Source organism: Gracilinanus agilis, chromosome 1 (assembly GCF_016433145.1).
Source record: "Gracilinanus agilis isolate LMUSP501 chromosome 1, AgileGrace, whole genome shotgun sequence".
Classification (NCBI taxonomy): Eukaryota; Metazoa; Chordata; class Mammalia; order Didelphimorphia; family Didelphidae; genus Gracilinanus; species Gracilinanus agilis.
The window spans coordinates 209,070,321-209,092,579 of NC_058130.1; the positions used below are offsets into that span (position 1 = coordinate 209,070,321).

The following is a 22,259-nucleotide window of genomic DNA, read 5'->3' on the forward strand; positions in this document are numbered from 1 at the left end:
ATGAAATGGTTTAGGGAAAGGTGTTTTTCAAACCTTCTATATAGATGTTTGTCATTATGATAACTTTTCCAGAGAAACATAAGTTCACTTACACTTGATAGAATTAACTATATTAAATTCTACCAAAGTCTTCCTATTTTGCTTCTTTATGACATGAAAATGATTTGAGAATCTCAGAAGCTATGCTAACAAACCTATGTGTGAATTTGATATGCTTATATATGTACATGTCTCCCCTGATAAGGGAAGTTCCTTCAAGACAGAAACTAGGTTTTTTGTCTTCTTATTCCCAATACCTACCACAGTACCTGGCACTCAATACTAAGTGCTTAATTAATTCTTATTGATGGACTAAATGGCTTCAGAGTGTGGACTTCTTAATGGCCAGTGTATCTACTTTCTGAGGACCAGACTGGAAAATCTCAGAGAGATATATTCCCAGAAGATGGGTCAGCCACAAGGTATTAGATTCTTTAGTCACAGCAACTACCAAGTGTCTGCCAAGGCATGGATTGACATTAGTGTGGGGAATGGCTACTCTGATGAAATCATAGACTTTTTTGAAGTATTGAAGAAATTTTAAAAAATATAATTTGACTGTCGGGGAAGGGGATCTTCTCTTTTTGGAGCTTTGGCTTCATTTCATGACTGCTCTTTGATTTTCTAGATTCTCCATCTCTCAGCTGTCAGATGATTCACAATGCTGCCAAACAATGGGAACATCATCTCCTGTTCCTTTGCTTGGTCTCAGTTGGCACAGTCATGACTCAGAGGCTATGTTTTGCTGTGGAAGAAGAAATGTGTACAACTAAATGACTCACCACAAACTAGTGATAACTTTAGGTTTGTCCAGTTACAAAACATTTCAAAAATAGCAGGGTCAGATAGCTTAATTTGCAAAAATATTTTTTTCCAATAGTCTGGTTATTTTAACTGGGACCTTTTTTTTTAAGTGAAAAAGATCTGGGCCTATTTGTAGGCATAAAGAAAAGAGCCAGGAGAGTGATTAAAAAACTACACTTCTGTTGGAAATGGAAATATGGGATAAAGGGCAACTGGTAGAGAAGTTCATCTTGGTAAAGAGAATAACATATACTTCAGAGACTAGAACAAAGGAAGAAAATATGAAATAGAGATTTTAAAAGAATTTTAATTGTGAATAAGAGAAGATAATAGTCTCATTACAGATTACTCTCTGCTGTCATTCACTGAAGCTATTCTTGAGTTTTAACAACAAATTTAACCTAATCTAAATTTAAACAACACAACATCCTTTTTGATTGATGCTCCAATTTCAGCAGCATATACTTTCCTTAAACCCATGTAAATTGAAAGTGGGGGTTTACCTAGATGTGTTTTCCCAGCTCAAAGGCACAATAAAGTTCAGAGGTGTGCAGCTGGGAGGTGAGGGGAATTCTTGTCACCATAATTAGTAAATAAAGTACTGGACTTGGAGTCGGAACAACCTGGTTTTAAGTACTGCATCAGATAATTCTATGTAAAGCTAGATTGAGTGACTTAACCTCTCTCGTGGCCTTAGCTACCCCCATCTGTAAAATGGGAATTATAATAGCCCCTGTCTCTGAGATTGTTGTGATAATTACATGAAAAAATTTAGGAAAATGCTTTTCAAACCTTAAAGTACTGCAAAAGTAGAGCTAGTATCACTCTACCCAATGCTCTAAAGACTTTTCTCTTGTTCTTTTAATATTGGAAAGACTGATGTACCACTGCTATCTGTCTCCATTTCTCAATATGTGGCCTACCTTTAACAACTATGCATTTTTTAACCCTTACCTTCTTAGTATGAATTCTTTTTTTTAGTGTTTTGATTTTTCATTTTTATTTTATTTTGAATATTTTCCCATATTTACATGTTTCATGTTCTTTCCCTCTCCCCAAGCCCCCCTAACCCCCCCCTTAGCCAATGCACAATTCCACTGGGTTTTACATATATCATTGATTAAGCCCTAATTCCATATTATTGATAGTTGGGCTAGAGTTATCGTTTAGTGTCTTCATCCCCAGTAATATCTCCATCAGCCCATGTGTTGAAGCAGTTGTTTTTCCTCTGTGTTTCTCCTCCCACAGTTCTTCCTCTGAATGTGGCTAGTTTTCTTTCTCATAAGTCCCTCAGCCTTGCTCTGGATTATTGCATTGCTGCTAGTAGAGAAGTCCATTATGTTCGATTGTACCACAGGGTATCAGCCTCTGTGTACAATGTTCTCCTGGTTCTGCTCCTTTCACTCTGCATCAATTCCTGGAGGTCATTCCAGTTCACAAGGAATTCCTCCAGTTCTTTATTCCTTTGAGCATAATAGTATTCTATCACCAACAGATAACACAATCAACCATTCCCCAATCGAAGGACATTCTCTCATTTTCCAATTTTTTGCAACCACAAAGAGCACGGCTATAAGTATTTTTGTACAAGTCTTTTTCCTTATTATCTCTTTGGGGTATAAACCAAGCAGTGCTATGGCTAGATCAAAAGACAGATAGTCTTTTAAAGTCCTTTGGGCATAGTTCCAAATTGCCAGTTAGTATGGATTCTAATATGGAAGAATGGACATTTGAGGTTAAATGACTTGCTCAGGGTCACACAGCTAGGAAGTGTCTGAGGCTGATTTGAACCCACTCCAGGCCTGGTTCTCTATTCACTGAGCCACCTTGCTGCCCCAAGCTGTGCATATTTTTTATGGTGCTTTTTATACTTCTGGAGCATTTGTCTTCATTAATAAGATGCCACAAACTACTATCTGGAACTGGTTAAATAATAGGATTTTTTAAAAATACATTCTGAGGATCAGAAACAAGTACCAACAAACAGATAGATATATCATAAACCTGAATATTTTTCTTTTCATAATAACAATTTATTCTTGTATGACTTTATGCCTAAAAGTGTATCCCGTTTGATCTAGCAGGCAATTGGAAATGTGCCACTGGAGCCAAAAAAAGATCTGCATAACTTTTTTTCAAAGTATTTTTCACATTTTATTTCATTCATTTTCACAATCCTTCTATAACACAAAAACTTTAAATAGTAAAATCTGAACTCAAAACTGATATTTCTGGGAGCCTTTTGTTAATTTTTAAAATAGTTCAACAGATATCTATAGAATACCTTTACGTGCTAGGCAAATAAGCTCAGCACCAAAGATATAAAGACAAAAATGAAATAATCCTTACCTTCCATAAGCTTATGTTCTATGAGTTTAGAGAAACTGCATATGTAAATACACACCAAATAAATACAAGAGGGGAAGAGGAGGGAATAACTAAATCTTAGATCTGAAAAGTCTTCATACATGTGTCAGTCAGCAGAATTCTGAAGAAATAAAAGGAATTCTAATGGTAAGAATTATGATTATATGTACCAGGCAGAGAAGATTGCCAAGCCATTGTAAAGATGTGGAGAGAAGAGCTACATCATTATTCATAAGGAAAAGCAAAAAAGCCCATGTGCCTGCTCCACAGAATGCAGGTATGGGGAATAGTTTATAAGAAGAAAGGATATATTGCATGAAAGTATTAGTATTACCTGTATCAGACTATTTACCACCTCAGAGAGTGGGGAAGAGTAGAGAGGAAGAAAATCAGAATTCTAAGATGTTAGAAACCAGTTGTCAAAAATTGTTTCTATATGTAAATGGAAAAAAAATTAAGAAATATAGCAATTTAAATTGGCCTTGAGAGGCCATCTCATAAAGAGTATTTATAATAAGTAAGAGTGAGTTTGAAACCACCCCACTCAGGTTTTAGCTTAAGATCTTAACTGGATGATAATGACTCAATTGATAAAAAGAACTAAACAAAATAATAGTAATAAGGTCAGAAAGGTAAATTGGAGCCAGGATGTGAAGGGCTTTAAAAACTAGACACAGCTTATATTTGCTGAGCCAGTCCTAGAGACAGGTATTCTGCCCTCAGATACATCCTAGCTGTGGTGAGTTACTTGACCCCAATTGCCTAGCCCTTATTGCTCTTCTGCCTTGAAATGATACTTAATATCAATTCTAAAACAGAAGGTAAGAGTTTTAAAAAATTAGAGAACCATTGTTGCTTTATTGGGGAATAAAAAGCCAGGCTTGTACTTTAGGAAAATCATTTTGACATCTGGGTGGATGATTTGACCACTGATCAGATGTGTTGTAGAATAAAGAAGAATGAAAAGTTAAGAATAGTGTTGAGGTTGTGAAAATGAAGGACTGGGAGGATAACAGTACCTTTGATTAAGAAAAAAGAATGTGATTTTGCTGGGAAAGTTCTGGATATGTAAGCTGAGAATGCCTAAAAGTGTATCCCGTTTGATCTAGCAGGCAATTGGAAATGTGCTACTGGAGCCAAAAAAAAGATATGCATAGAATGTGAATGAATGAAACAAATAATTTAAGTATTTACTTTGTGCTAAATGCTATGGATACAAATAGAAAAGGTGAGGCAAGAGCTTGAGCTCTAATTGAGAAAAACAGCACACAACAGAAATTTCATCTGCAGGGCAAATTGAAATGCCCTAAAGTCTTAAGGGTGCAGCAAGAGGACAAATAACAAGACCCAGAGTTGTCTTTAAGTTACATTAGTAGTTAAGACAGCAATGCTGGGGGACAATAAGACATAGAGGGCAGGGCAGATGGCAAAGCTAGAGGATCTTAGGAGGCAGTGACAGTATCAATTGGTAATGTCTGAGAGTTCTCAGTGGCATCAGAGGTTTGTAATTACTGACTCCAATTGCATCCAAATCTTGTGAGTAGTCAAATTGCTAAAAATAAGGGCAAAAGACAAAGAGGACGGGGATCTCTTGATTGTATCACTGCTTTCTTTTCTAAATGTACACTATCTCCACTTCTTTTAATAATAATTTAATAATAATAACCAGAGTTGAGCTCAGAAGCCTAGAATTTTCTAACTTTATTCTCTTCTCTTTTTAAAAATCAGGACAATATTTGCCTTTCTCCAGTCCTGCAATATACTTCCTAGACTCCATGATCCTTCAAGTATCAGTGACATCTGCCATTTCTTTGTCATGTAGTTCATCAGGATTAGGCCATCCAGATCCCCCTCGTGTATTTTATTTATATTGGCTCTCTACGGCCTAGTAGCAATATTTGTTCTTATTTCTCATCCAAAAGCCATTCTCTTCAGCAGAGAAAACAGAAGCAAAATTAGAATTGAGCATCCCTGCCTTTTTACTCATGACATTACCTAAGCCTGTAGCATAACCTGCAAATATTGCCAGATTAAATCCAGCCCTTCTCAAAGTCCCAGCTCAAATCATACCTATTTCATGATACAAGAAAAGATATTACAAAGTTGAGGGGCTGGTAGTGTATACATTTTATGGGGATACTCATGTGATGCATGCATGGGTAAAAACTGTATGTGTTCAAGGAAATGGCACTTCCAGTTTGACTAGAGCTCAAGAGCATAAAGTATATGCAACATGAAGGAGCATAGCACATGAGATAGACTGAAAAGTTATTTTGGAGTCAGGATATAGAGGGGCTTGAATTCTAGACTATACTGTTTGTGCTTAATCTTGATGGGCAGTAGAGAACCATTGAATGGTTTGGGACAATAGAATGGTATGATCATAAATGTGTATTGAGAATATTATTCTAGTTTAAAAGTTTCTAATATGAATTGGAGAGAGGGGAAAGATTTGAAGTGAACAAACCCATTTAAAGATAATTGCCAGAGCTGTGCTCTTTGTGGTATAATGATTAAAAATAATAAAGACTGATATAATAATATAAATTAGTATTTTAATTAAAGCCATGGCCATGCTGGTAAAATATATATAAGACCGCGCCTATCTTTTATATTTACCGCTGGAGACCATTCTCTCTCCTGCTTGCCAGTCAGTGTTCCAGAAGATCAAGAGCGTTACTTTCGGATTTCCTCCCATTTAAACCGTCCTATGCGTGGGGACGCAGGCGTCCCCATGCCCAAAGAACCGGAAACCGGAAACCCGTTGGACCACAGGAAATGTAGTTTGATAGTTCCCACGTGTCCATAGAAAATATATATATATATATATATATATATATACTTTTAAATGGCATCTCCCAAATTCCAATTTACAGTGGTAGCAAAAAAACTGGAAAACAAGAATATGCCCTCCAATTAGGGAATGGCTGAACAAATTGTGGTATCTGTTGGTGATGGAATACTATTGTGCTGAAAGGAATAATGAGCTGGAGGAATTCTATGTGAACTGGAAAGACCTCCAGGAATTGATGCAGAGTGAAAGGAGCAGAACCAGGAGAACATTGTACACAGAGACGGATACACTGTGGTTCAATCAAAAGTAATGGATTTTTCTACTAGCAGCAATGCAATGATCCAGGACAACTCTGAAGGACCCATGAGAAAGAACACTACCCACATTCAGAGGAAGAACTATAGGAGTAGAAACACAGAAGAAAAACAACTGCTTCAACACATGGGTTGATGGAGATACGATTGGGGATGTACACACTAAACAATCACGTTAGTAATATTATATCAATAATATGGAAATAGGTCTTGATCAATGATACATGTAAAACCTAGTAGAATTGCTCGTTGGCTACGGTGGGGGGAGAGGGAAAGAACATGAACCATGTAACCATGGGAAAATATTCTAAATGAAAATTTTAAAAATAATAAAGATAATTGATAGGGGAAAATTTAGGCAATAAATTTTGTTTTGGAAAAAATAAGAGATATGATGGCAATTGCATATGTGAAACAGGGTAATGAGTAGGAAGAAATGGGTGTAAGAGGTAATGTGGAAGGAAATTTTCAAGGATTTACTAACTAGTTAATAAGGGAGAAGAATGAAGGCCTCAAAAATGGTTCAGGATTTGAGTCTGAGAGATTAAGGACTAAGAGAAATGCATTTGGGAAGATAGTGATAAATTTGCTTTTGAGATATTGATATTAGGAAGGCAACAAGGTAGGTAGAAGGGTCTAGAAATGAGTGAATAAACAACCAAACAGTGGAAATAGAAATACAAAAGCAAAATAGTCTACACCCCCAGGAAGCTGACATTCTCATGGGGGAGATTAACATATAGGGGAGTGGTGATCTGGGAAGGCTGTTATAATCTGCGATGGGTGTTTTGGTCTGGGAATTCACAAGGATGGTGAGTTCAGCTATAGGGCAATCCATTGACATCTTTTCTGGAGATAATGGTGATGTTGATTTGATTACAGTTCTTAAAGCAAAAGGCAAGAAAGATGGGGGGGGGGGGATTTGGGGAAGCAAAGTGAAAAATAATAGAAGATAACATGAACTCAGAAATTTCAGGACTGAGTGGCTTAGTTCCTCCTGGCTGGGCAAGATATTTGAAATTGTAGCTCTGGAATTCAGAAAAGATTTAAGACTAGATATTTAGAAACAAAAGTCACCCAGTAATAGCTGGAGCTATGGAAGTGAAGGAGATTGTCAGACTGGCTCCTCTCTCACTACATAAGTGCTAAAGGTGCTTGTGCATTTCTCCAAACAGACTTGTTCCTCTCCTTTAGAAATTGATGACTTTATTCACTTTATCTCTTTCACTCTAGGGGTAAGAGATAGAGGAAAGAAGTTCCTGAGGTTGACAAACCTACTTTCTTTCTTATCCTGAGTCAGTAGGTTTGTTCATTTCACCAAGAGAACAGTACTCTCCTTTCTTAAATGGGAGGTGGAAAGAGAGCTGTGTTCTCAGCGGCCATTTTAAAAAATGTTTTTTAAACAATTGTTTCTCTTAATGTACAGCACAGTACCTCCTAAACCCAGGGGGGAAATTGTTATAAAAAATTTAGTGTACTCTCTACTATTGCATGTTGTATGTGAAGAGTTTTCTATTATGTATATTTTGATATTCCCCTTCCTTGGGTTCTAAGTTGTTATTTCCATAGTAACAACATCAATTCGGCTACATGCATTCATCTGGAGTGTTGTTTGAGTTTTCACAATGCTCATTTTATTTTAAAAGTATGCTCAAGTGCTTGCTTCAGCAGCATATATACTAAAAGTATGCTTGAATTTTTTTTCTTTTCCTTTTTTTAAATTTAGAATATTTTTCCATGGTTACATGATTCATGATTTCCTCCCCACTCCTGGAGCTGACAAGCAATTCCACTGGGTTATACATGTGTCATTGTTTGCAACCTATTACCATGTTAATCATATTTGTAGTAGAGTGATCATTTAATGCCAAAACCCTAATCATACAGCCATCCAATCATGTGATCAAACATATGTTTTTCTTCTGGGTTTCTACTCCCACAGTTCTTTCTCTGGATGTGGATAGTGTTCTTTCTCATAAATTCCTCTGGATTGCCTTGGATGGTTGCATTGCTGTTAGTAGAGAAGTCTGTTACGTTCAAGTGTGCCATAGTATATCAGTCTCTGTGTACAATGTTCTCCTGGTTCTGCTCCTTTCACTCTGCATCAATTCCTGGAGGTCTTTCCAGTTCACATGGAATTGCTCCAGTTCTTTATTCCTTTCAGACAATATTATTCCATCACCAACAGATATCACAATTTGTTCAGCCATTCCCCAGTCAAGGGACAAAGGGACACCCCCTCATTTTCCAATTTTTTGCCACTACAAAGAGCACAGCTATAAATATTTTTGTACAAGACCTTTTCCTTATTATCTCTTTGGGGTACAAACCCAGCAGTGGTATGACTAGGTCAACAGGTAGGCATTCTTTTAAAGCCCTTTGTGCATAGTTCCAAATTGTCCTCCAGAATGGTTGGACCAATTCACAACTCCACCAGAAATGTATTAGTGTCCCAATTTTGCCCCTCCAACATTTATCACTTTCCTTTGCTGCCATATTGGCCAGTCTACCAGGCGTAAAGTGGTACCTCAGAGTTGTTTTAATTTGCATTTCTCCAATCAGGAGGGATTTAGAACACTTTTTTATGTGCTTATTGATAGTTTTGATTTCATCATGTGAAAATTATCTATTCATGTCCCTTCACCATTTATCAACTGGGGAATAGTTTGATTTTTTTTGTAAATTTGACTTAGTTCCTTATATATTTGGGAAATTAAACCTTTATCAGAGAGTTTTGTTATAAAAATGTTCTCCCATTTTGTTGCTTTCCTTCTAATTTTTATTACATTGGTTTTGTTTGTACAAAAACTTTTTAATTTGATATAATCAAAGTCATTCATTTTACATTTTGTAATGTTCTCTATCTCTTGCTTGGTCTTAAATTCCTTTCTTTCCCTTAGATCCGACAGGTATACTATTCTATGTTCACTTAATTTATTTGTGGTTTCACTCTTTATTTTTAAGTCATTTACTCATATTGAATTTATCTTAGTATAGGATGTTAGATGTTGATCTAAACCTAATTTTCCCCATACTGTTTTCCAAATTTCTCAGCAATTTTTGTCAGATAGTGAGTTCTTGTCCCAAAAGTTGGTGTGTCTTTGGGTTTATCAAACACTAGCTTGCTGAGGTCGTTTACCCCTAATGTATTCCATTGACCCACCCTTTTGTCTCTTAGCCAGTACCATATATTTTAATGACTACTGCTTTATAGTACAGTTTAAGACCTGGTACTGCTAGGCCCCCTTCCTTCACTTTTTTTTTCATCATTTCCCTTGATATTCTTTTTCTCTTGTTCTTCCAGATGAACTTCGTTATAATTTTTTCTAATTCTATAAAAAAGTTTTTTGGTAGTTTGGTATGGCATTGAATAAGTAGATTAATTTGAGTAAGATTGTCATTATTATTATGGTAGTTCATCCTACCCATGAGCAATTAATGTTTTTCCAATTATTTAAATCTTGTTTTAATTGTATGGAAAGTGTTTTGTAGTTGTGTTCATATAATTCCTAAATATTTTATATTATCTAGAGCAGTGATGGGCAAAACTACAGCCTGTGGGCCAGATGTGGCCCCCTGAAATTTCTATCCAGCCATGGGCGACATTATTCCTAATCTGATAAATACAATGAGTAGGATACAATACAATGAAACTTCGAAAGAGTTACCTTAGAAACAGACTGACAGATGAGCATATCCTTTCCTTTGGCCTCCTCTTTAAAAAGGTTTGCCCATCACTGGTCTAGAGTAATTTTAAATGGAGTTTCTCTTTCTAACTCCTGCTGCTGAATTTTGTTGGAAATATATAGAAGTACTTATGCTTTATGTGAGTTTATCTTGTACCCTGCAGCTTTGCTAAATTTGTTAATTGTTTCCACTAGCCTTTTAGTTGATTTTCTAAAATTCTTTAAATATATCATTATATCATTTGCAAAGAGTGATAGTTTAGTTTCCTCATTGCCCATTTTAATCCCCTCAATTTCTTTTTCTTCTCTAATTGTTATCTCTAGCATTTCTAGTACAATATTAAATAATAGAGATGATAATGGGCATTCAGTATGCTTAAATTTTAAAACTGGTCACTTTGATGAGCTGATGCTGTGGGAAATGTGGAGTCTATTGTGGATGATCATCCTGTAGGCAGAATGCCAAGTCCAGTGATCATTCAGACTCTGATGTATTGCATTCAGATTCAGTGTAGGCGATCAGTAAAGTGTTTGGGCTTGTCTGCCATTAAAGAGTAATCTAGAATTCGAACCTAAGTGATTCACACCCTTCTTACAGCTTTCCCCTCAGTGTTTAAAAATCCTTATCATGGTATATTCTCTGTGTGAACTGAATGATGAGTGCCTGGAATTACAGAATTTAAATCTCTTGAAAGATAACAAGCTTTGTGGAGAACTAAATATCAGTTATCATAATTAACTTCAGAGACTTGAAGGAAAGGTAGATGGAGGAAAGCTTTATGCTTTTAGAAGCTTTCATTAAACTTACTTTCCAACGCCTTAAAACTGAAACTGGTTATGATATAGTTTTGTAGAAGGTAACAGAGGAAGGGATTCCAGGGTAAGGTGTAAGTAATAAATCAGGTAAGTTTGTTATCCACCCCAACAACTTTAACACTTGCACAGCTGTTTCCTGTGTTGAACGTGGGAGGAGGCAGGATGTACAGACAAAGCAAGAACACTTAAAGCAGCCAAAGGAAAGAGAACAAGTGGCCCCACACTGTACCAAATTATAGCTTTCCTTACATTAAATAGCATTTGTTTGGGAAGGAGATGGAAAGGCAGAAGTGCCTGATTAGTCATATTCGTAAAGAACTTTTAATGTTCCAAAGGAAATAGGATATTATCTTTCAGATCTTTAATGTCTTTTATGTCTTGTCTACTGTTGGTCTACATATGGGCCCCTTGAGCAGATAATCTCTTAAAATAGATTGCTGAGAAATGCAGGAAATTACATTTCTGTTCAAAATGCACATCTAACTAAAGCTCAATTAGCACTTACTCCTTTGGCTCTGTTATAGTGAAGAAACGTGTTTCACCATTTTTCTTTTTCTTTTTTTGATCACCATTTATTTTCATAAAAACACTTTGAGATCCGGGTGGTTATTGTCACTTCTTTCATTTTAAAATGTTTGATCTATAGGAAATGTTTGCCTTTGTGGCTTTGTAGTGAAAGTAGGGCTAACTAGGTGTAAATTTCACTATCTTCATTCTAGCTTTCTCTCATGAAATATCTTCTTAAAAATCTTGATCACTTAGCCTACCAGTAACCCTCCTTCCTTTATTTAGGAATGTCAGCCTGAGCTTCTGTGTATATTTCTTGACTGTTAGGATAGTTGGGCAACAAGTATTCACAACAAGCATCAGCCAGTACTGTGCTACAGTGAGAGGTAAAAATAACCCCTCTGTTCAACAAGCTCACATTCTAATGGAGAAGACCATGTGATAAGGACTACAGACTGTGATCTCATTGTAGTGAACATGAGTGAGGACATGCCTCCCAGCAATACGTTAATGTACCATCTTCTGTGCAATTTATTGTCTTGTTGAGTTACCTAGAACAGGAATGAGCTGATGGATTTACCCCTGTTTTTATGTGGTCCTTTAGGCTAAGAATAGCTTTTACGCTTTTAAATACAATAAAACTTCATTTAAAAATGTAAAAAAACACTCATGTTCCATTGGATTTGACCTTGACTAGAAGACTAGTTTGCTGACTCTTGATTTAGAGCACTAAGAGAATAAATGACTTACCCCATCACACAGCTATATATAAATATATAGCAGAAGTGGGACTTGAGTTTCCTCCTTAAGCTTCCCACAACTCTCGTGTAAGACGAGAAGGATCATAGTGCTGCCCTGTAAATGAACATTTTTAAGACATAGGAATAGCTATGTAGCATTATAGTTGAAATCAGGAAAACATCATCATGTTATGTCTATTTCCGGCAGTATGATATTTATCATTTATTATAGGGAAAAATTTTCAGGGTAAAAGGCCAGTCTAGTATAGATAAAATAAAACCTTCCTTTCCTTCTGTTCTGAAATGAAAATTAAATTTGGCCCTCACCCTTTAGAACAAGTTGGATAATAAAAGTTTCTGAAAATATTTGTGTGATGATATGCTAAGAAATATTGAGAGATATACCATTTAATTGTATGTTCAGTTTCTTTCTGTTAATATAAGAAATAAGGGGCAGCTAGATAGTGGCTAGAACACCAGGGGCAGCTAGATAGTGGCTAGAACACCAGGCCTGGAGAATAGGGAGGACCTGAGTTTAAATCTGGCTTCAGCATTTCTTACTTCTGTGACCCCAGGCAAGTCATTTAACCCTGATTGCCTAGCCCTATGTACTTTTCTGTCTTTGAATTGATACTAAGACAGAAGGGTAAGGGTTTGTTTTTTTTTTTTTAAGAAATAAGAATAAAAGAAATAAATGGGACAGATTTTAAAAGTCCTTTAAGTCTGAAGTGTCAAACTCAAGATAACTGGGGAAATGTTTAACAAAATAAATAATAATATAATATAATATAGATAATGTCAATTTGCAGTTTTCCAAGCTAATCTGTAGCCTGCAGGGATCTCTTTCAATTTGGGGTTGACACCACTGGTTTAGGTCAACCTACCATCCCAGTAGAAAGAGCATAGGCAGTGTCAGTGTTACAGAATCACTACCTCTGAAGAATAATTCTTTTTTTTTTTTAGACCCTTAACTTCGGTGTATTGTCTCATAGGTGGAAGAGTGGTAAGGGTGGGCAATGGGGGTCAAGTGACTTGCCCAGGGTCACACAGCTGGTTAGTGGCTGAGGCCGGGTTTGAACCTAGGACCTCCTGTCTCTAGGCCTGACTCTCACTCCACTGAGCTACCCAGCTGCCCCTGAAGAATAATTCTGATGTTGGAAAACTTTCATAAGAAAAATGAAATAAGCTTTCTATAAATATCTGTCCATTTTGTTCTAGTTCTGTCTCATCTAAACCCTCTTCCAGAAAATAGTGCCTGTTTTTCCAGTAGATTGAATAGGGGCATGCCTAGGAGTCTTCTAAGACTAAGGTCCCCTAAGGTTAACTAAAACAGTGACTAGCATGGCTCCCTCTCTTCCCAAAAGTAGGATTTTTTTCTCTCTCTTTTCTGGTATCTTGACTTAATTTGGGGGCAGAGATATGGAAGAAGAGAGGCTGAGCATTGAGGATCCATAGAATAGTCCTAGGAGTTGGGTCATGGACAGTCTACAACATTTTAAAGTATAACAGTTAGGAGGGAAGTAGTGGGGGAAAATATAGGCAGAAATATGTCATTATATCCCCATGAAAATTTCTTATAACTTCCTAGGACATTATAACAGGAAGGCAGAATTATTTTACTAGTCTTGGTATATACTTAATTCAAGTGAGAAAAGATGACTAGCAGAGGTGCCTAAGGACCCAAGGGAGTCAGTCTGCCCTTGTTAATAGCTTTTAAAATAAATTCTAAAGGCAGCTGTCTTGTCTCCCAGAAATCTTGTCTTGTCCAGATTTTGTCCTTATGTTTGAAACTTGAAACTTAGATGAAAAAGAAGAAATCAAAATATGGGAAAATTTGGAGAAGTGGCTTAAGTTCTGGCCATTTTCTGATTGTAAGGACTGGTTAAAATCAATGTGTATAGCTCAACTTTCAGCATTTTAATTATATTCTTTAGAGTACCTTTGGTAGCCTATTAATTTCTTCAGTTCTAAACTGTGAGTTTTAAAACTTTTTACATACTACTAATAATGTAAGATTAGTTATCTTTATTAAATTATCTGTGATAATTTAATCTTTTAAAAAAATAATTTTTTGAGAAAAGAACTTCCCTCCCTTTGCAAAATGGAACACTATGAATGTGGAACACTGCAGGTTAATTTGCTGAACTGCTTTCCCTCCCCCCCTTTCTTATTCCTTGTTAGCTCTGAATAAAGGAGGAAAAGGGCTATAACAATCAGATCAATACAATTTAAAAAAAATTTTAATCTAAAAATTAAGCCTGTTACTTGAACTTCAGTTCTTAATTCTTGTGTAGTATCCCAGTTCATTATGACATTAGTCTTGAGAACTGTCACACTCCAATATCATATAATGACATTAAAGCTTTACCCTCTGTGAAGCAGAAAACTAAAGATTGTTCTTTGCTCTGTAGAACAAGTTGGGTAACAAACTGTTATGGGATATTAATATGATATCATACCTGGAGAGAAACTCATTGTATAAGCACACTGCTTAATGGTTTATTTGGTGCTTTAAATTAATTACAGAAGTATAGGAAATTATTGTCTTTCCATGGTAGTTTTTGTCATTGATTTTTCAGTTGTGTTTCAGGATTCAGAAACCATTCATATTTTGTTTATTGATATAGTTTTGGTGGTTAGGTTTAGACTAAATTGAAATCCTTTATTATCCATTGATGTACCATTACAGTGTGATTAAATTGCATAATGTGTTAGAATTGCTACTTAAGAACAAACTTTTGACTATAGATGTATGAATTGGTATGGCTAGAGATTGAAACAATTTATAGAAAGTGTCACTGCCAAGTTATATTCTTTTCTTTACAGTTTATTCTCTGTTCTTCCACAATTATTCCTCGCCCAAACCCTTGCAACTTACTAGATTTCAGCTACCTCTCTACCTTTCTCTAATAATGCCTAATGATATTAAACAATTAGCTCTACTCCATTGAGGGACACACAGTGATTGGTGGAAGTGAAAAAAACACAGATGTAAAATTAATGCTAAGGTCCTCTTACTCCATGCTAGATTATTACCAACTTAGAAAGCAATTGCACCACAATGGTCACTCTACTGTTTATTAAAATCTTAAGCAAAGACTATTAATTCTAGTCCCAGTATTTCTGCTTCTAAAACTAGCTCTGTAACCTTTGGCAAATTAACTAGAGATTAGAATTTTTCTACTTAACCCTGGAGGGGACGTGAGTAGGAGCAGTTGGTGGAAGTTGCAAGAACCCTACAAGTTAAATCTTATCAAGAAGTTAGAACTATCTCAAAATGGAATTTGGCAGCATTGAGAGGTAGTGGGGTCTGCTATAATGGGAGATCTTTGAACAAAGTTACATAACTACTTTTCTGGAATTTGGTAGAGGAGATTCTTATTCAAATGTATGTTGGACTAGATGGCCTCTGAAGGTCTCTTCCAGACTTTTGATCCTGTGATCTCACTCCTTATATCAGTTAATCTGGTCATTAATTTTTTCTACTGTAAAATTAAGAGGCTGGACTTTATAATCTTTAAGGCCCCTTTCAATTTTCAACTAATATGTTTCTCTGATTCTTGAACATTTAGACATCTCCTACCTCCATTTACTCATCACTTATTCCCCCTTGATCCCCTATAATTTGATTTCTGTCCTCACTTGGCATTGTCACTTGGCATTACTTTGAGTACAGCCAACTTTTCGAGGAAATCAAAGGATATATATCCATAGAGCTAACTTTGCAGGAAACTTGTTCTGAAGGGCTTTTTAGCAAAAGGAATGTTATCATGCTTCTTTAAAAACATTCTGAGTGTGAGGTATAATATAAGATGCTCTGATCTAAACCTCATTTCTGCTGAATTCCTTTCCAGACTCCCTAATAGTTTTTGTCAAATAGAGAGCCTCAGTAATTTCTATTCTTGGGTTTATCAATCACAAAAATGCTGTACTCAGTTGCTTTTGAGTCTCTTTTTCTCTAGTTTGTTCCGCTCAACTACTTTTTTTAAATTAGAACCAAATAGTTTTGATTGTTATTGAGACATGATCATGCAATGCCTCCAAATTCCCCCCCTTATTTCCCTTGAAATTGTAGACTGGACCCAGATGGATATGACTTAAATAAAAAAGGTCATTCCATGTTTATAAATTGAGAGAAGGGAGAGAATGGATTCATAAGTATAGAATCTGGGAACCAAAATATATAGACACTTGACATAAACTTATAAAACAAAAATCACTTCCTGGTATAAAAGTATGAAGGCGATTCCAAATCACTAATAGCAATTAGAACAATTCTGAGATATTGCCCAGTCTCCCTCAGTGACAAAAATGACAGAAGGTGAAAATTAACAATGTTGAAGGTGCTGTGGGAAGACAGACTCATTAAATACATGTTGGAACTTTGGATTTATTCAAAGATTGTGAAAAGTGCTTTGGATTTATATGAAAATTGTCCATACCCTTTGACCTAACAGTGTCACTATTAGACATACATCCCAAAGAGATCAAAGGCCGGAAGAAAAGCCCCATATTATATGAAAATATTTACAGCAGTATTTGTTGTGGTAGCCAGAACCTGGGAGATATAGTTGAGACATAGATTTGTCTTAATTGTGAAATAACTCAAATTGCAGTGTATAAATGTAATAGAACATTTGTGTCACATACAAACAAAATGAGGAATTCAGAGAAATGTAAGAAGACATTATATGAACTGTTCAGAAAGAAGCAGAACAAGAGCAATATAAGTGATGTAAATTAAAAATCTACTGGGTGTGGTGACTAATCTCAGTTCCAAAGAATTTAGGATGAAACCTGCTTCTTTCTCCTCAGGACTATGGTTTCTATCAGAAATGGTTGCCTCACCTGTTAGTTTTGTATAAATGTTTAACTTTGCTAAAAGGAAGACTTGATCTTTGTTTTAAAAAAAAAAGTTGGAGTTTGGTGTTGAGGGTGGTAATCTAAGGAGAAATGACATGATGTAAAAACAAAGTTATCAAACTGAATTGCTACTGATAATAATTATTATAACTTTATGATTCTGCATACCCTCTATAGTCACTGATTTGAGATCCAGAAGAGACATTACCGGAAATGCAGGGTCAGTAATTTAGTGGTTAAATTTACTATTAAAGTTGTAGTGTTTTTGCTAGAACCATTTGTTTTTAATTAAGCACAGCAGAGCTGTTTTGTATTATATAGCCCACAACTCCTCTGATTCATTCCCAGGCCAAAATTCACTAACGCATCTGTATGTTGGTGTCTGTTTTTTAATTCTTTTTTACTTTGCTTTTCTTCTTGCAAAGAAGCAAAATGAAAACCACTTTAGTTTGATTAATTCCTTTGTTTGCTTTATAGCAACAAGATTGAGTCACCAATATTTTTCCTTCTTTGACAGGGTGAATCTGTGAAGTATTTCCTGGATAACTTGGACCGGATTGGCCAGCTGGTGAGCAAAGACCCCTGCCACTAAAAATTAGGAGAAAATTGTGAATCAGAATTAGAAGACTCATTTGAAACTAAAACTTCTCTTTCAAAAATATTTTAGCATGAAATATAGGCTATTTTGTCATGTGATGATGATAGTCAATATTTACAAAGCTCATAAAGGCTTATAGAGTGCTTTACATTTTATCAATATGAATACCTTGTTTGTACATCTTTGTATCTATTTTGTGTTACACTGTAAAAGGAAATGAGAGTGCAGCAGTAAGAATTTCCTCACTCAAATAAAGGAAATTTTCAGTTCTTTAAGTATAAATCTTTAGTCACTGATACATAAATTTAGAGGGAAAATGTTTTTTCCTTAGAATTCCTTTGCTCAGAATGCCATAGGAAGAATTCAAATTAAAGTGCCTTAAGAGTGCAGGAGAGTTCAGTTACATTTGTCTGGATGTGCTAATGCTGATTGCAAGATCTTTCCAGAGATAGCATAATATACTATATTGAAAGCTTCAAATAGAATTTTAAAACTTAAGTTAATACCTATTTGTAAAGCATTTCTTGACAAGAAAATACTTCTGAATTTTAGAAATGTAAAAAGGTGGCTATGGCTTAGAAAAAAAGATTGAATATTTTTCTCAAAGACAAAAAGAAATAAATAAGCCTTTTGACTTGGTGGGTAGTGAGATGAAGACTCCCTCTCAAACTGAGCCTCTATTTTGAATGAACCATATAATTCCATGCATTATTGCAAATATGTACTTTTTATGGAGTTCGATTTTGTATCTTTGGTCTGCTTCTTTTAAATTACCATCTAACTTTCTTTCCCTTCCTCTCATCCTTCTTTTCCCATGTTTCTCTCTTTTTCCCACTCTTCCATGACCCCTCTTCTTTTCCTACCTCCATCCCAAATCCTTTATCCCACAGAATTATTTTCCTAGCAAACAAGATATTCTACTGGCCAGAAAAGCCACGAAAGGAATTGTGGAACATGACTTCATTATTAAAAAAATACCTTTCAAGATGGTTGATGTGGGTGGGCAGCGATCTCAACGTCAGAAGTGGTTCCAGTGTTTTGACGGAATCACCTCAATCCTATTCATGGTCTCCTCTAGTGAATATGACCAGGTCCTCATGGAGGACAGGCGCACCAATCGACTGGTTGAATCAATGAACATCTTTGAGACCATTGTCAACAACAAGCTCTTTTTCAATGTTTCCATCATTCTGTTCCTCAATAAAATGGACCTCCTAGTGGAAAAGGTGAAAACTGTCAGCATTAAGAAGCACTTCTCAGACTTTAAGGGTGACCCTCATAGGCTGGAGGATGTCCAGTGCTATTTAGTTCAATGTTTTGACAGAAAAAGACGGAACCGAAGTAAGCCACTCTTCCACCATTTCACCACTGCCATAGACACTGAAAACATCCGCTTTGTATTTCATGCTGTGAAGGACACAATCCTGCAAGAAAATCTGAAGGATATTATGTTGCAGTGAAGGAGAAAGTCCCCTTACTTTTGTCATCCTTAAATGGACTTAAGGGCTATTGGTCAGATGATGTGTTTGTGTGTATGTGTGAGCACATGGGTGCATTTGTGTGTGTGTGTGTTATCTAGATGGCCCTTGATATGTTTCTAAGATCCATGCCATCATTTACCCAGCTCAGGAATGCTTTAAAATTAGCCAGTCCAAACAGATGAGCTCTAGGCAGAAGGACTTGGAAACTTTGATGTTAGCTACTGATTATGGGGACTAGTAAAACTACTGAAAAACCAAGTGGTTGCTTTGCTATAAAAACCTAGTTTGGCATACTGAGGAACACAACCTTCTTTTTGGAGAAACATTAACTTACCTTTTTTTTGGACACTTTTAAAGAAAATAATCTGAAAGAAGGCTTAAAAAAAAAAAGAACAGACTCAGTAGCCATATGAATTTCTTTATCTCTAGCTTTCAGGTATTCAATGAACAGCTAACCTGAAATTTTTGCTCAGACAGTAGTTGTACTAAAAAATAAATTCCAAACTGATACTGTTAGCTCAAAGCATATGAACCTAAATTGACACAATCTACCCAGATTTCTCACATTGCAATTGGCTAGGAATCTAAATGCCACTTCCCATGGTAAATGTATAGTTGCCTTTTTCAAAAGACGTGAACCTAGGAGTTGCAAATTAAGCTAAGTTGCCATGCATAAGAAGTCATTTCTCTAGGTGTACAAAACAAGATTGTTCTAAATAAAAGAATTTAGGCCCTAGCTGACATGGACTAGGTTTAATGTTTGCACTACAGAAATTTGTGCAGTTTTTCTTGCCTCATAGACAGTTACACTACCAGAATGCAACATGTAATGGATTTGTGGCGCCAAAGCACACTTTGACAGGGAATGTTTAGCTACCTACATGCACATTGGTGTGGGTGCTTTTTTAGCTTCTTTCCTACTTTTCTTGGGGTTCTGACACATTGTTTGGCGACACTTGGAGAACTTCCTTCTTCCAGAAACAACAGTTAAGCCTCCTTCCTATAGAAGCCCCAATTGCTAGCAAAACTCAAGCAAAGTTTTTGTTAATACAGCAGCTGCTTGATAAGTTCCTAACGGCTGACCTTACAGGAAGCCACAAAACTCCCTGGAGAAATCCCAGTTTTTCACAGCTGTACTTATGCCTTTGGACACTAGAGCTTGTTTCAGCTACTCCTTTAAATCTAACTCTTGTAAAGGAGTTCTGTTCTCTACTAGTGTATATACGTGACAAATAAAAAGTATCAGATCTAGCTATCTAGATGAAACTGCAGAATGCTGTACATGTTGGTGTAAACTGGTTAAGCTTGTCTAGTTACCTGGTAGGTGCCTTTCACCACTTTGAAATATATGTATATTTCAAACCTGATTCACTCATTCACTCACTACTATGCATTACTTTACTTAAAAGGGGCATCTGGCATATTCAGTTAATTTTCATACGTCAAAAAGTTTACTGTGCAACTGGCACCAGTAGTTTTTTATATACATGTATATGTTATATATATATGTGCATATATATATAAACATATTTATATCTCTTAAGGGCTTTCATCATATAAACTGAGTGAACAGGATCCTTGATTTTTGTGTCCCATTGAGACTCCTCCATCCTGGTTTGTTCAGCATACCAGATGAATTGCAATTTAGATTTAGCCAGTAATCTGATGACAAATATTGACCCAAAAGAAAAAAAAAGACCTCCCCTGCTTTTAACATTAGGAGAAAACATGAAATTCTCTTTTGTGGTATGCAAGAGCTTATGTTGAAAAAAAAAAAACAACAAACTTTTTCTGGTGACTTCTTTTAATCCTGTGGGTCCTCATAGACTAGGGATCGGTTTTGTTAATGTTTTCAAGTGCTCATAATAGTGTTTTGTAGGATGGGATTTAAGGTCACGTTTCCATTATTTAATAATTGTATGATTGCAAAATGATTAATTTGCCTGGACCAATTTTATATTTATCTCATAAGTTTGTCAGGTTCCAAAGCAAATTGGAAATGCAAACTAGTCAAATGACGTAGGAATATTCTGCCCAACTTGGATGCTGAATCTCTGTTATAGCTGCTTTTGTGATGGGAAAGGCAGAATATTCCCAATAGCTGATGGAGTCATGTGAAATACTTTCTGAAAAGATCTTCCCACTTGATTGTTTAATTAACTGATAAGATTAAAGCAACTTTGCAGATGAGTATGAAATATTTTTTAAACAACCAAAAATGTTTAGTAACTTACTCTTAAGGAAGTATATAAATAATAAGAACACTGAAAATGATCTATTAGTCTATATCACTCTCACAGGAGAGTGAAAAAAGGTCAAGCAACTCGGGTTCTAGTATCGCCTATTCTACCAACTAGCTGGCTAGCCTTAAAGCAAATGCCTTTGCCATTCTGAGCCTCACTTTCTTCTTTTGTAAAACAACCAGATGGTATTTAAATTATATGATTCCAAAATACATATCTTAGAATTCTCAATGGGGTTGGGGGGAGGGTTAGTGGCCATTCGCAAGGCTGATCTAAAACAATTTGCAACATTTCTGCTCGTTAGAAATTACTGCATTCAGATTTGCAGTGTATTTTAGCTCTCAAGGGAAGCTTTGAGCTATTCTTTTTGTAAATTTCATACCTTTATTTGCAGTGATTATTCTTGATGCTTGTGTTCTGTTTTTTTCATTAATATGTTGGGGGAGTTGGGTTAAGTACCCTGGTAATGATGGTAAAGATTTTTTTACACAACTATGCTTGCATTCTTACACATAAGAACATATAGCTTTGATTAAAAGAACTTCATTTTTAACTCTTCTGTTTATATGAATTTTGAAGATCTCGAATCCTTAGCTTTGTGGCTTATAATACTCTCTAGAACACTTGGGCATATAGCTTTTAAAACAACTCCTTTGATAAAAGGGAATTGTCAAATTATATTAGCTACAAATTAAAACACAATCTCTAATTAATGGTTTTATTTATGATTGAATGGGGAGAGGAGTTTCTGAAGATATTTCCTCTCTAACACTTTTGGTATTGTTCAGTTGTGGCACCCGTTAACATTTTGAGTTGTAAATGACTCGGCCATGTCTTACCCTTTTGTAATGTTACTGTTAGCTGAGAAAGTCAGAGAGAGAAACTTAACCACATTCTCTTAGTCATCTTCAGACTCTGAATGTTTATTTAAAATTTGATCCTTAATTTTTTTGTTTCTTTAATATTTCAATTTCACTCAATAACCAAAAGAACTTAAAAAATAATGG

General features: G+C 35.7%; 1 protein-coding gene across 2 annotated transcripts in view; it reads left to right on the forward strand.

Moving 5' to 3' along the window:
* The window catches only part of GNA12 (G protein subunit alpha 12), a 156,064-nt gene extending 134,173 nt beyond the window's left edge, over positions 1-21,891 (forward strand). The window contains exons 3-4 of one of the 2 annotated variants that reach the window (XM_044659961.1): positions 17,448-17,498; positions 18,419-21,891. In XM_044659961.1, the coding sequence (XP_044515896.1) occupies positions 17,448-17,498; positions 18,419-18,988 (621 nt within the window). In that variant the 3' untranslated portion in view covers positions 18,989-21,891. The remainder of the gene's footprint in view (positions 1-17,447; positions 17,499-18,418) is intronic. The other variant, XM_044659965.1, reaches the window with a different exon arrangement.
* Positions 21,892-22,259: the final 368 nt, after the last annotated feature.